The following is a 13987-nucleotide window of genomic DNA, read 5'->3' on the forward strand; positions in this document are numbered from 1 at the left end:
TACACCTAGAATTCCCTACCTTCCCCTGGACTATCGGGAACATCGTCAAGATCTGACATAAAATGATCTCTGTGAAGTCTTTCTGCCCCAGTATATTTCCATCTCTCCTTTGAATTCCTAGTCTACTTCGGTCATATCTTAATCATAGGACTGATCATACTAAATAGCAATTACGCCTTACATGTCTGTCTCCCCAGTCTCTACTACATGAAGAAATGCTCGTCTGATGAACAAATGAATTCATGATTACCTCAACATCTAGTCCAAACTGAATAGCAAAGCTCTCGGCTTCAGCAAATCTGTGTTTGTGAAGTAACCGACTCAATCTGATGAAGTGAAAAACAAATTTCAGTGAAATCTTTATTAATCAGGGAATTTAAGGTTATCATTAAGGGGTAAGGGTTAAAAGAATATGAGAACTTACCTGTTTTCTGGTAAAGCTTCTGTAAGACACCTGAGTACTACAACAGAGACTGAATCTTCAGATAGTCTGAAAAAAGTTTTCAGGGTGAATGAATTAATAGTATTAATAAGTAAATTGTAACTTAGCTGCTATTTAACGACTTATTTAATAAAACAAAACGACCTACTTTGAATCATTTTTGCAAATTCCTTCCAAAAGGTATATGGTATCCTACAACAATAAAAAAAAAAGTTTAAAACTGAAACATAGAAATAATTTATTTTAGGGGCACCTGGGTGGCTCAGTCAGTTAAGCGTCTGACTCTTGGTATCAGCTCAGGTTATGATCTCAGGGTTTCATGGGTTCAGGCCCCACAGGGGGCTCTGTGATGACAGCGCAGGTCCTGATTGGGATTCTCTCTCTCTCCCTCTCTCTCTACCCCTCTCCCACTCACGCTATCCCTGTATCTCTCTAAATAAATAAACTTTGAAAAAAAATTTAAAAAAATAATTCATTTTGGTTACTAAGGTAACAACTGGTTTAGGTGAGAATTATTCATCAATGGATTCTAAACTCACTGTGAAAAACTGTTGGGAAAAAAGGATATTCCATAGTTTCAAAATAATACCAGAGAATTTACTTAGCAATTACAAAGGAGAAAAAGCACCTCTACAGTGGAGAAATCTGGCAAAACTGCCTTAACCAAGTAATCACATTTATCATCATCATCAGTAATAGGACAAATGGACATAAGCCCCTTAACATGACACAGCTGAATGCAGTATAACCTATGTGGTATCCTTGCCAAGAAAGCTCAGCATGTGTCTAATTATGATGCAATAACCAGACAAATCCAAATAGAGGGACACTGTACAACACAACAGGCTAGGATTTGGAAATGTCAATGTCTTGAAAAAAAAAGACTAAGGAACTATTGCACATTATAGTAGAGCATGTGACCATGACAACAAAATTCCATATATGATGCTTGATTAGATCCTGGACTAAGGAAAAAACAAAAATAAAACAAAACAAAAAAACAGCTTTAAAGTAATTGGCACAATTGGTAAGATTTGGATCTGGATGGTGTATTTCGGAACAGTATTGTATTAATGTCAAATTTAATACTGGTATTATAGAAAAATGCCCTTATTCTCAGGAGAGACCTGCTGACGCATTTAGGGGTAACAGGCCATGACGTCTGCAAGTAAATTCCAAATAGTTTGGAAAAATATAGTGTGTCTGTGTGTGTGCATATGTGTGCATCTGTGTGTGAAGACACAAAACAAATGTAGTAAAATGTTTTTTGAAAGATTAAAATTAAAAGATAAATCAGTAAAAGCAATGACCCTCCGCCCAAATTGCTTATCATTCATATTTCCTGTGGAGACACAAGAAAACTGAATAAGCAGATGGTTCAGGTTTCATTTGATTAATGTGCTTTTCTTTTTCTTATATGAAGACTTGGTTTTGTCAGTATATTTGAGAACCTCTGGTAACAACAAATATAGTTATAAACCTGAGCTCTATTCAGGTATTACACTAGTTCCACTCATGCTTAGTTTAAGTTTTTATTTATTTAAGTATCTCTACACCCAGTGTGGAGCTCAAACTTATGACCCGAAGATCAAGGGTCGAATGCTCTTCTCAGTCAGCCAGGCACCCCTTAGCTTATTCTTAATTTTTTTTATTATAAAGCATAAAATATACATCAACTTACTGTGCTAATTCCTGACTGGACCAGAGATGAAACGCTAGATACTTCCAAAGAATACAGTATTTCCATCATAGGTAATGAATAAACCATGAGATTTTTCATCTAAGAAAAAGAGAAGAGCAATTAATTTAGTAGGTCATATAAGCCTACAAGGATAAGACAGCACTTCATATCAAGTGGCTAGATTAAAACAGTACAAAACTAAATGCAAAAACAATTTTATAACAAAGACCATTGCTGTATTATTTAAATGTTACATATAAAATTATGCTCTATTCCACCTTTCAAATCTGTTGAATAAAAAACCGTGCATCTGGTGTTCATTCTACAATTTGTATTTAGGATGCATGTAATTCCTCAGTACCAGAACTGCATGAGTCACTCTAACAAACATTTTCTTGTGGATATATATTTTTAAAGTTTATTTATTTTTGAGAAAGAGTGAGCAGGGGAGTGGGAGAGAGAGGGAGAGACAGAATCCCAAGCAGGCTCCACACCGTCAGTGTAGAGCCCGACATGGGGCTCAAACTCACAAACTGTGAAATCATGACCTGAGCTGAAATCAAGAGTTGGACACTTAACTGACTGAGCCACCAAAGCACCCTCTTGTAGATATTTTTAATCCTGCAATGCTCCATTTAAAATAGGGAGCTGAGGGGTGCCTGGATGGCTCAGTCAGTTCAGCATCCAACTTCGGCTCAGGTCATGATCTCAGGGTTCCTGAGTTCGAGCCCCGCATTGGGCTTTGTGCTCACGCTCAGAGCCTAGAGCCTGGAGCCTGCTTCGGATTCTGTGTGTGTGTCTCTCTCTGTTCCTCCCCTGCTCACACTGTCTCTCTCTCTCTCTCTCAAAAATAAATAAAGATTAAAAATTTTTTTTTTTATTGGGGAGCTGAGACATACCCATTTTTTTATGAGGAAAAAAGAACTCTGCAGGATTATTTCTGATTTGTCAAGTGGGCACTACTTAACTACTTTCATATTACTTAATGATATTTCTAACACATAATATGGACAAATGTGAAATAAAATCTTCCAGTACCTTATCAGCAGTAGTTGTCAGAGCTACTAATTTGAGATTTGTAATCCCTTGCCTAAGAGAGAAAAGAAGGTTTAAGTGAATAAAATAAGCTTTGCCAATTGGTACATAGAAGCTAAGTCAAAGGGGTATTCTTAAAGGTTAAAATTGATTCCCACAAAAGACACTGAACCTGGTTTCTTCACGTTTATAGCCCAGATTAACACTCTAACACAACCACTTGGAGGTTTGAACTACCTATTTGTTCTCAATGAATCTGGCCAGCAATGGAATGATCCTTACCCTGTCAGTCTGTCCAGAGTTAGTTAGAATGTAATACATAATCAACGATCAAGAAGCCTGATTCTAAAAGAAAGGAAACACTACTAGCGTCATAATGTACCACGTGACTGATGAAGGAGACTCTGCTTCTGTGGTAAGAAGAAACTCTTCAATGTGAAGAGAGGGCCAGTTCCATATGGGAGTCAGAGTGTAAATATCCCACAAGCTCAGCACATTCTGCAAAAGGAGACATTTCACGGATACATCTTCTAAATGATATTTCAGGATCTTACATTGTAGGATCTTTTTGATTTATGTACTGAAATAAAGCATAGCACACCAGATAGTAATCCACCCCACTTAAAGTTCTCATCTTTGTTAAGTATGACAAATATCACATAATACCAAGTGAAAACATCGAAGGAGAAATATCAGAAACATACATCAGTATCAAGAACAAAAAGTAGATTGTCTATCAACTGGAACTTCTTTGCACCTACAAAAGAGAAAGCAAGGTGTGTAAGAACTACATTTCTGTATTACAGATAGCCACATTTAAATAATAAACTATCATGTTTATGGAAAGGCAGACCTACTACAACTAAAGTTTGCATTCTCACATTCACCTCTTTATATATATATATATACATATATATATATATATATATATACACATGTATGTCTACGTGTATACATATGTATATTTTAACTTTATTTTGAGAGAGATGGAAATACCATGAGTGGGGGAGGGGCAGAGAAAGAGGGAGAGTAAGAATCCCAAGCAGGCTCTGGGCTTCCAGCCCAGAACCTGACGCCAGGCTTGAAGTCATGAAACCACGGGATCGTGACCTGAGCTGAAACCAGGAGATGCTTAACTGACTGAGCCACCCAGGTGCTCCTGCCTCTATGTATTTTTAGATGACCACTAAAATGTAAAATCTCCTAAAATGAAGAGTAAAAACTGCAACATGTCAAGCATACATGGACAATTATCTAACTAACCTGGCGTGTTTCAAAGAGCAGTAAGGTAAAATGTCCTGTTTGCCAGACTCAGGATGATACTGACCTGAAAATTAAAACTTGTTAGTGTTGACCCCAAGTAGCTTCATGAACTTATTTTACCTTTAATAATCTCTGCATCAAGAACGTTCTTAACTGTCATTCCTTTCTTGGAAGAGTCTGGTTCCCATTTTGAGAATGCACAATTACCAGTTCCCTACAGAGGTAAAATAGCACATCAACTGCAAATTTCGTTCTTAGATCTGAATTCTCCTCAAAGCAGAAACACCCAAGTTGTACACATTACATATTTCAGAATATACTTATGTACTCAAGCCCAACTAGCTTTTTATCTTCCAGTTCCCCTCTTAGATTGCTTTCAACAGAACAGGATGGCAAGAACAGCAAAGTTTGCTGTTCACTGTTATCACGTGAATATTTAATAAGGAGTAGGCATATTCAGGCAACTCACTCCAAAGACATGGGGTAAACTTCAAGACCTCCTCCAGTAGTATGAGATATAGTTTCTGATTAAGTAATTTCATTAAAGTAACCACAACTTTTTAAAAAAAATTTATAAATATTAAATCATTTGAAACCCTAATGAAATATTGAACCAGATACACAGAATAGACAAATGTGCCTGCTTCTTAATATGAAATACAAATTTGGTAGGTAAAAACGTTGTAAATGCTATAATTATGTTGAATTTTTGCCTACTTCTTGAATACAATTAGATTTTTGTTGTTGTTTTTATCTAGACTCATAATTGAAAGAAATGCTAAATTTCAGGAAGAAACTAGTGAAAATAAAGATGCAATATTTTCCAACAGAGAAACTTAGGTATACTTACTGAGTTAATTTTATAATTTCCCTGCTTCTGTTAATATATTACAAATTAATTTGTAATTTAACCAAAACTATGTTAATGAAGAAACACTTCTGAAGCAAAAAACTAAAATTTTATAGAAAGAATTACCCCAATTATCACAGGAATTTCACTGGCTAAATCTCCAGCCACAAGATTGAGACAACCAAGAGTATGGTAATTTTCAGTAGAAATAAAACTGGACTTGATTTGTCCTTGTAACTGCAAAATTAAAAAAAAATAAGAACGTTATATATATGCTCCACCGTCGAAATTCCTTGGAAAGATAAAAATGAATTAAATCCATCTGTTATAAATGCATTTTTACTTTTTTTGTTTGTTTTATTTTCTAAGTTTATTTATTTTGAAAGATGGAATGAGAGACCGTGCAAGCAGGGAAGGGGCAGAGAGAGACAAAGAGAATCTCAATCAAGCTCTGCACTGTCAGCGCAGAGCATGACACAGGGCTCGAACCCAGCTGAAATCAAGAGTCAGAAATCCAACCAACTGAGCCACCCAGGAGCTCCTGTTTTTTTTAAATAGATATCTTTTTTTTTTTGAAAGGCTTTATTTTTATTTTTTTATTTTGAGAGAGAGAGAGCACACAAGTTGGGGGTGCAGAGAGAGAGGGAGAGGGAGATTCTTAAGCAGGCTCCATGCTTAGCATGGAGCCCAACACAGGGATCTTATGACCTTGGGAATACCTGAGCCGAAATCAAGAGCTGGATGCTCAACTGACTGAGCTACCCAGTGGGCCCAAGATATTTTTTTAAGATTTTATTAAAAAAATTTTTTTTAAACGTTTATATTTTTGAGAGACAGAGAGCAAGTGGAAGAGGAGCAGAAAGAGAAGGAGACACAGAATCCAAAGCAGACTCCAGGCTCTGAGCTGTCAGCACACAGCCTGATATGGGGCTTGAACCCACAAACCGCAAGATCATGACCTGAGCTGAAGTCGGACACTTAACCAACTGAGCCACTCTGGCACCCCTAAGATTTTATTTTTGAGTAATCTCTATAGCCAACATGGGGCTTGAACTCACAACCCCGAGACCAAGAGCTGCATATCCCATCAAAGGAGCCAGCCAGGTGCTCCTATAAATGCATTTTAAAATGGAAATGTTATTAAAATGTTATATCACACTGATTCCTAAAACATTAGCCACTAGACAATATCCAGAAACACTCTCCCCAAACTTATATTAAATATAAGAATCAACAAGACAATGTGGTTTTGTTTTCTTACCTTTTTTGCTGTGTTGAAGTCTACATTCTCAATTGCTGTATGAAAGGAGAAAGCAGACTAAATTTATAGTATTAACCTACGAAATACCACAAGTCACCCTTGTGTGTTAAGTCAAAATTACATACAATCTAGTGAGAAGAACACAGGTCAGAAACTAATAAAGAAATGTTGACTTTTCAGTTTTGCCCTTGACCACTGATATAAACTGTGACAATATGTCCTAGTCAGGACACCAGCCAGGCTGCCTTTTTGTCCCTGGAATGCTTCTCCATACCTTCCCTTATCATGTTTCTCCCTTCTAAGAGGGTCTTCTTCCTGCTCCAACTCTTCTTTCCAAGCTCTGAAGTCCTACCTGTAAAGTCTTCATCACTTTGCACACCATTTTGGAAGAGCTCTTTTACTTGCCTGGCTTCTTCATTACACTATGAAGAACTATGTCTTGTAGTATCCCCAGGACCTTGTATGTTCTTGGAATACAGACTATTTAAGGAACTTGCTGAACACATGCTCTGAACTAATTCCTTAACCTTTCCCAGCTCACAGGAATGTATGGTCCATCCATTCACTTAGCACATACTATGAATTATTGTCCGTTATTGTTAACATGTTTATATAGTCACTTCAGTTTCCAGGTTCATTCTTTCCATCGGAGAGCATTTATTATTATGCTACTGTGTGTCTTGTCTCCCCAGCTAAGCTATAAACCCCTTAAAGGCTATAAACAAAGTACATTTCCTCAGATTCTGTTGCATCCCTCATAATGGAGAAACATAATATGAATACTTAAAAAAAAATATATGCAGTATCATAGAATCTAATGAAACTAAAATAATATTCTCTTTTTTTTAATGTTTATTTATTTTTGAGAGAGAGAGCAGGGGAGGGGCAGAGAGAGGGAGACAGAGGATCCAAAGCAGGCTCCACACTGACAGCAGAGAGCCCAATCTGGGGCTCAAACTCACAAAATGTGAGATCAGGACCTGTGCTGAAGTCAGACACTTAACCGACTGAGCCACCCAGGCACCCTCTCTCTTTTTTAAAAAAATATTTATTTATTTTGTGAGAGAGAGACAGGGGAGAGAGGCAGAGAGAGAATCCTTAGCACAGAGCCTGATACAGGCCTTGAACTCATGAACTGTGAGATCATGACCTGAACTGAAATCAAGAGTTGGACGCTTAACCGATGGAGCCATCCAGGTGCCCCCTAAAATAATATTCTTAAAGAAAATATTTAAAAATTTACCCCAAAACTAATAAGAAATATTGCTGCAAATCAATAATAGGTAAAATCCATTACTTACCTTGTTGAATTTTTGCAAGCTGAAGGTTTGTAATACAAAAAAATCCATTGTTTGTAAGCAGCAGCATATAATAGGTACCTATTGAAGGAAAATCAAACCAGTTTCTCTAAAAGGTGTGTGGATATGAAATTTAAGCCAGTGTTTGGACCTAGCTTAAAAATATGTCAATTTGCTCATTTAAATTCTAATCATCAAATAATACAAATGATACAGATAAAGCTTATTTACAAAGAACTGTTATTTGCAAAAACAATGTTAACTTCCTTGAAACTTTATAAATCAAAGTTCATTTGCCAAAAAAAAGAAAAAAGAATCTTACATATATTGAAATAAATTAAGTATAGTTAACATTTGTTGAAATAAAAATATGATAAATATGCTAAAACCTACAAAAACATTTTAAAAGAATATAATTCTCCTTGGTAATCTATAGAATTCTCAAAATGGTAAAAATGAGTTTAGAATATTATATTTAGGAGAAGAACATTTAAACCTCTGAAAAGGACTAAAATAAAAAACTTATTTCTTACAATAATATTACTTGAATCACTAGAAAATTTAACATTGTATAAAAAGCATAAAAATAGAGTCATGTAATTTGTTAACTATAAAGTTGATTTTTTGATTGGATATTAGAGAGCATTAAAAAATATTCAAAAAACTTACCTTCACTTGAACCGTCTTTCTCAATAACAAGATTCCGGTAAGTACGCTGATTTTCATCATTAGCTTTCTGAATAAAAGCCTAATTGCAAATTCATTTCAAATGATAAGATTAAACTCAGAAAACATAATTAAGGGTTATATTCTCTAAAGCCCAGGGTTATCAATTATTATTAGCAATAATTCTGCCTATGTTCCAAACATTTTAATTTTGAAGTGGAAAACTATTTTGGACAAGCATACTATCTTCAAATCTTAATTTTTAAATTTTGCATTTACTTCATGTTTCTGAGGTATGATTCTTAAAATTTCATGTAAAGAACATTATTTTTTCCATTTAAAGCACAAATTAAGCAACGGTTTATTAGTTTTCGTTGTCTAAGAGATAATTTCAAATTTAGGTAACAAAAAGAAAAACATTAACAGGGTCTTACATTAGTGAGTAATGTTTGCTTCGATGTTACGTGAATAAGATGTAAGTTGCCGCTTCTCTCCCCAACCAAAAGAAACTTTCCTTCTTGACATAGGCCAACTACATCCACTTCGGTATCTGAAAATTTCAAATCAAAGTTACAAGCTTCCCACAACTCTTTCTGCCCACAGGTCTTGTCCTCTTGCTTTAATAAAACCATCTTTTTGCGCTAAAAAACAAAAAGTTATAAGCTTCCTTCGAAAATGTTTATTTTCAATCAATACAAGAAATTTGCAAATTTTGTCATTAAAAGCCAACTATTCAAGTTTCTCTTAAATACTTCCAAAAGGTGGTGATTAAAAAAGAATGTGGGGGGGAGGGGTTGAGGGTGAGGAGGCAGTGAAAATGGGGCATGGGCATTGAGGAGGGCACTTGCTGGGATGAGCACTGGGTATTCTATGTAAGAGATGAATCACAGGAATCTATTACTGAAGACAAGACTACACTGTATACACTGTATCTGTATGTAAGCTAACTTGACAATAAATTATTTAAAAAAGAATAAAATAAAATAAAATAAAATAAAATAAAATAAAATAAAATAAAATAAAATAATGTGGGGCACCTGGGTGGCTCAGTTGGTTAAGTGTTTGACTTCGGCTCAGGTCATGATCTCACAGTTTGTGAGTCTGAGCCCTGCATTGGGCTCCGCACTGGCAGTGCAGAGCTTGCTTGGGATTCTCTCTGTCTCCTCTCTCTTTCTCTGCCCCTCCCCTGCTTGTACATTCTCACTTTCTCAGATAAATAAACTAAAAAAAATTTTTTAAAAGAATGTTACTCTTGTATTCAGTGAACAAATATTTACTGAGCACTTACTGCATGCTAAGCAATGGCCTAGGTCTTTTGCATATATCTAAGAATAGTAACAAGAGTCCCACCTTCATGGAGCTCAAATCCCAAGGCAGAAATACATGGTAAACAATTAGAGCATAATAAATTACATGATATGTAAGAAGGTGGTTAAATTTTCTGGAAACAAGAAAAAGTAGAGCAAGAAAAGATAGTTTGGAAGAGCCATGCATGTTGCAGCACTGACTGGAGTCCTCAGGATAGCCCTTGTGGATAAGATGAGACATAAACACTTTCTTCAAGTGTATTACATGTTAACACAGCCTGCTACTCCATGATGAAACTGTCAATCTTGTGGATCATTCAGGGTAGATACATTAAGATTCCACAAAATAGGAGTTCCTTGCCTCCATACTGCGATCAGGATTGGCTTCTCACATGCATACCTCCTGACTTTTTCTGTTGTCTAAGTTCTTAAACAAACACTTCAACAACCACCACTCACAATTTCAGAAAAAGCATTCACAATGTTTTCACCTATATTTCAGCACACTCACTGACTTGTCCCTTATTCTTACGTCCACATTTGCATATACTTTAAGTCCTTCAACTCAACGAAGAATTTATAAGTAATTTAAAAACTTTTTACATGGCTATACATATTCTAAAACTATTCAAATACCTGTTTTGATATTGAAATTATGTACAAGATTCAGGAATGTGAACACAAATGAGCTCAACTGGTTTCTACAGTAATTCTAATTTTAAAAACCAGGCAAGTAAAGTCAATTTTTGTTTCACATGTACCCTTTAGATTTACTGAGGAAGGGGCTAATCTCAGGATCCCTTGCATCTAGTACTCTTTGTACAAAAAGGCATTCAAGATTAATTTCTTGAAATAGTCCAATTTCAAGTCTTAGAAATAATGAAGTAAAGAAAAGGCAATGCAGTAGAAATTGGCAGAAAGCTATATCTGACTTCCAATTTATTTTATTTCATTACATTAGACTTACCAAATATAAGATGCAGTTGAAGCAATCTACAAACACTGTCAAGCAGGATCACTGATTGATCCACTACAATAATAAATCCGTTACTTAAGCTACATGCTTGTATCTTTGGATTTAACGAGGCCTGTGGGAGGGAAAAGCATGACTAAAATAAAATGTTTTTATACAGTTTAACAATGCTTACCAAGAGTATCATCATAGTCCCAAACACCTACATTTAAAGTTTGAAAAGACTTTTTTCTTTTTTTTAGTCCATATATCTAATTAGTCAAGCTTTTCTTTCTATGGTATATCAATCCATTCAGAGTCCAAAATAGGGAAACAGTCCAAGATTGCTAAGAAAGGGCAAGGGATTCTCATGAGCAAGTCTTTGTTTCCTAAGGATGGATCTTACGCCTGAAGGAGTCGGCAGGCATGAAAATAAACAAGCCATGACTGGCACAAGGTCTCAGTGTCTGGGATATGACGGCTCAAAGGATGAAAACAGGAGGGCTCACACCCCCACAGATAACAATAAAGAGAGCAGAACCAGTCAGATTAAAGCCCCGAGGAAATGCAACTCTGGTATGGCCACGCCAGAAAACTGGATCCTTGTGCAAAATGTTCTGAGTTTTAAATAAATATTGACAGCCAAGTCAACATTTTAAAAATTACTATGCAAGCCAAATAGGAGTCTCCGGTCTTCAGCTTCTGGTACTTGGAGCTCTGCACACAAACGTTTCTGGAAGCAGCTGGACAGCTCAGTGGTTGACAGTGCTCAATCACTTGCTGAGTAATCTTGGGCAAATGCCTCAACTGACCCCTCTGTACTCTCCTGTACCTACAACACTGGCCTGTATGAGCATCAAATGACTGAATTTGCGTAAAGGCTCAGAAGATAGCCCTGCATATAATATCCGCTCAATCAGTGTTAACTGTTCTTAATCTTCCCTGACTGGGTTTTAATCCCATCAGTTCATTTTGGGCCTGTTTCAACAGTCACCTTTTCCAGGTGAAATTCTTGAAAATGCCACCACATTCTGATGCTTCTTAATACTTTTAACTTGCTTCTTCTGATAGCAAGAAGTTACCCCAAAGCACTGCAAAGAAGGAACCGTGCAATACCTTCCTGGGACGTACCCATACAATTCTCTCTGCTTGGATAGCTCTTCTTCCTCCTCTTCTTTTTTTTAGGACTTTATTTTTTAAGAGTAGTTTTAGGTTCACAGGGCAACTGAGGGAAGGTACAGAGAATTCCCAAAAATCCCCAGCCTCCACATATGCACAGCTTCCTCCATTATCAGCATCTCCCACCATTTGGTACATTAGTTACAACTGAAAAACCTATATTGACACATCATCACCCAGAGTCCATAGTTTATATTATAATCCACTCTTCCTATTGTACATTCTGTGGGTCAAAACAAACGTGTAATGACATATATCCACCATTATTATACTATACATTTTCAGTGCCCTAAATATCCTGTGCTGTGCCTGTTCATCCCTCCTCCCCTCAACCTCTAACCTCTGATAACTACTGATCTTATCACTGTGTCCATAGTTTTACCTTTTCCAAAATGTCGTATCACTGGAATCACACAGTAGGTCACTTTGGTTGACTTCATTCACTTAGTAATAGATACTTAAGTTTCCTCCTTTCTGTGGCTTTATAGCTCATTTCTTTTAGGGCTGAATAAGAAATCATTGTCTGGATGTACCACTTTATCTATTCACCTACTGAAGGATATCTTGGTTGATTCCAAGTTCTGCCAATTTTAAATAATGCTGCTATAAACATCCATGTGCAGGTTTTGTATAGATACTAGTTTCAACTCCTCTGGGTAAATACCGTGGGGTCCAACTGCTGGATTGTATGGTATGAGAATAATTTCATTTTGTAAGAAACTGCCCCAAAGTTTTCCAAAGTGGGCTGTACCATTTTGCATTTCCACCAGCATGGAATGAGAGTTCCTGGTGTTCCACATCCTTGTCAGCATTGGGTGTTGTCAGTGTTGTTGATACTGGCCATTCTGATACGTGTGCAGTGATATCCCGTGATTGCTTTGTTTTTTTAAGGTTTATGTATTTTTTGAGAGAGTGAAAGAGAGAGAGCTTGTGCCATGAGTGGGGAAGGGCCACAGTGAGAGGGAAACACAGAATCTGAAGCAGGCTCCAGGCTCTGAGCTGTTAGCGCAGAGCCTGACATGGGGCCGGAACTCACAAACTGTGAAATCATGACCTGAGCTGAAGTCGGATGTTCAACCAACTGAGCCACCCAGGTGCCCTATGAGAACATATCTAACAAAGTTTTGCCTGATCCAAGCTCACAAAGATTAGTTTGGATTGTTTTTAATTTCAAATTCTTCTTGTTTATTGCTGGTATATAGGAAAGCAGCTGACTTTTGCATATTAACCTTATATCCGGCGAGCTTGCTATAACAGATTTTTATTTTGTTCATTTATTTTTTAATGTTTATTTTTGAGAGAGAGAGAGAGGGTGCATGCACAGGGAAGGGGCACAGAGAGAGGGAGACACAGAATCTGAAGCAGGTTCCAGGCTCGGAGCTGTCAGCACAGAGCCTGACACAGGGCTGGAACCCACAAACCCACGAACCGTGATATCATCACCTGAGCCGAAGTTGGATGCTTAACTAACCGACTGAGCCACCCAGGCACCCCATAATTGCTTTTCAGTTTCAGAAGTTTTTTCAGATTTTCTACATAGACAATCAAGTCATGTGTAAACAAAGACAGCTTTCTTTCTTTCTTCCTGTATGCCTCTTCTTTCTCTTTCTTGTCTTATTGAATTAGCTGACATTTCTAGTATGATGCTGGAAAGTAGTGAGAGGAATACCTTGCCTTGGTCTGATCTTACTGGGTAAGTTTCTAGTTTCTTACCACTAAGTATGATGTTAGCTGTAAGTTTTTTATAGATATTCTTTATCAAAGAATAGTTTGTTGATGCGAAGCATTACACCGATTTTTCCAGCTTTACTGAGATACAATTTATATCTAACATTGTGTTAGGTTAAGGTGTACAATGTGATGATTTAATATAGATACATATTACGAAATGATTACCAAAATAAGGTGGTAATTACTACAACCATCACCTAAACATTAATTGATTTTTTAATGTCTAAGCAACCTTGCATACCTGGGATAAATCCTATTTGGTCACAGTATATAACTTTTTTTATATATTGTTGAATTCAATTTGGCAATATTTTGTTGAGGA

At 36.5% G+C, this 13987-nt stretch overlaps 1 protein-coding gene across 3 annotated transcripts in view; it reads right to left on the bottom strand.

The window, feature by feature from the left end:
• The window catches only part of KNTC1 (kinetochore associated 1), a 73956-nt gene that overhangs the window by 56518 nt on the left and 3451 nt on the right, over positions 1 to 13987 (bottom strand). For 2 of the 3 annotated variants that reach the window (XM_060612169.3, XM_078435870.2), the window contains exons 3-16: positions 10771 to 10891; positions 8931 to 9046; positions 8500 to 8578; positions 7834 to 7911; positions 6533 to 6567; positions 5398 to 5508; positions 4542 to 4635; positions 3863 to 3915; positions 3541 to 3656; positions 3162 to 3213; positions 2124 to 2222; positions 591 to 634; positions 425 to 490; positions 251 to 326 (exon numbers count right to left, since the gene is read on the bottom strand). In XM_060612169.3, coding sequence (XP_060468152.3) covers positions 251 to 326; positions 425 to 490; positions 591 to 634; positions 2124 to 2222; positions 3162 to 3213; positions 3541 to 3656; positions 3863 to 3915; positions 4542 to 4635; positions 5398 to 5508; positions 6533 to 6567; positions 7834 to 7911; positions 8500 to 8578; positions 8931 to 9046; positions 10771 to 10891 — 1140 coding nt within the window. Of the gene's footprint in view, positions 1 to 250; positions 327 to 424; positions 491 to 590; positions 635 to 2123; positions 2223 to 3161; positions 3214 to 3440; positions 3478 to 3540; positions 3657 to 3862; positions 3916 to 4541; positions 4636 to 5397; positions 5509 to 6532; positions 6568 to 7833; positions 7912 to 8499; positions 8579 to 8930; positions 9047 to 10770; positions 10892 to 13987 lie in introns of those variants that run through there. The other variant, XM_060612171.3, reaches the window with a different exon arrangement.

This window comes from Panthera onca, chromosome D3, assembly GCF_046562875.1.
Source record: "Panthera onca isolate mPanOnc1 chromosome D3, mPanOnc1 haplotype 2, whole genome shotgun sequence".
NCBI classification, from domain to species: Eukaryota; Metazoa; Chordata; class Mammalia; order Carnivora; family Felidae; genus Panthera; species Panthera onca.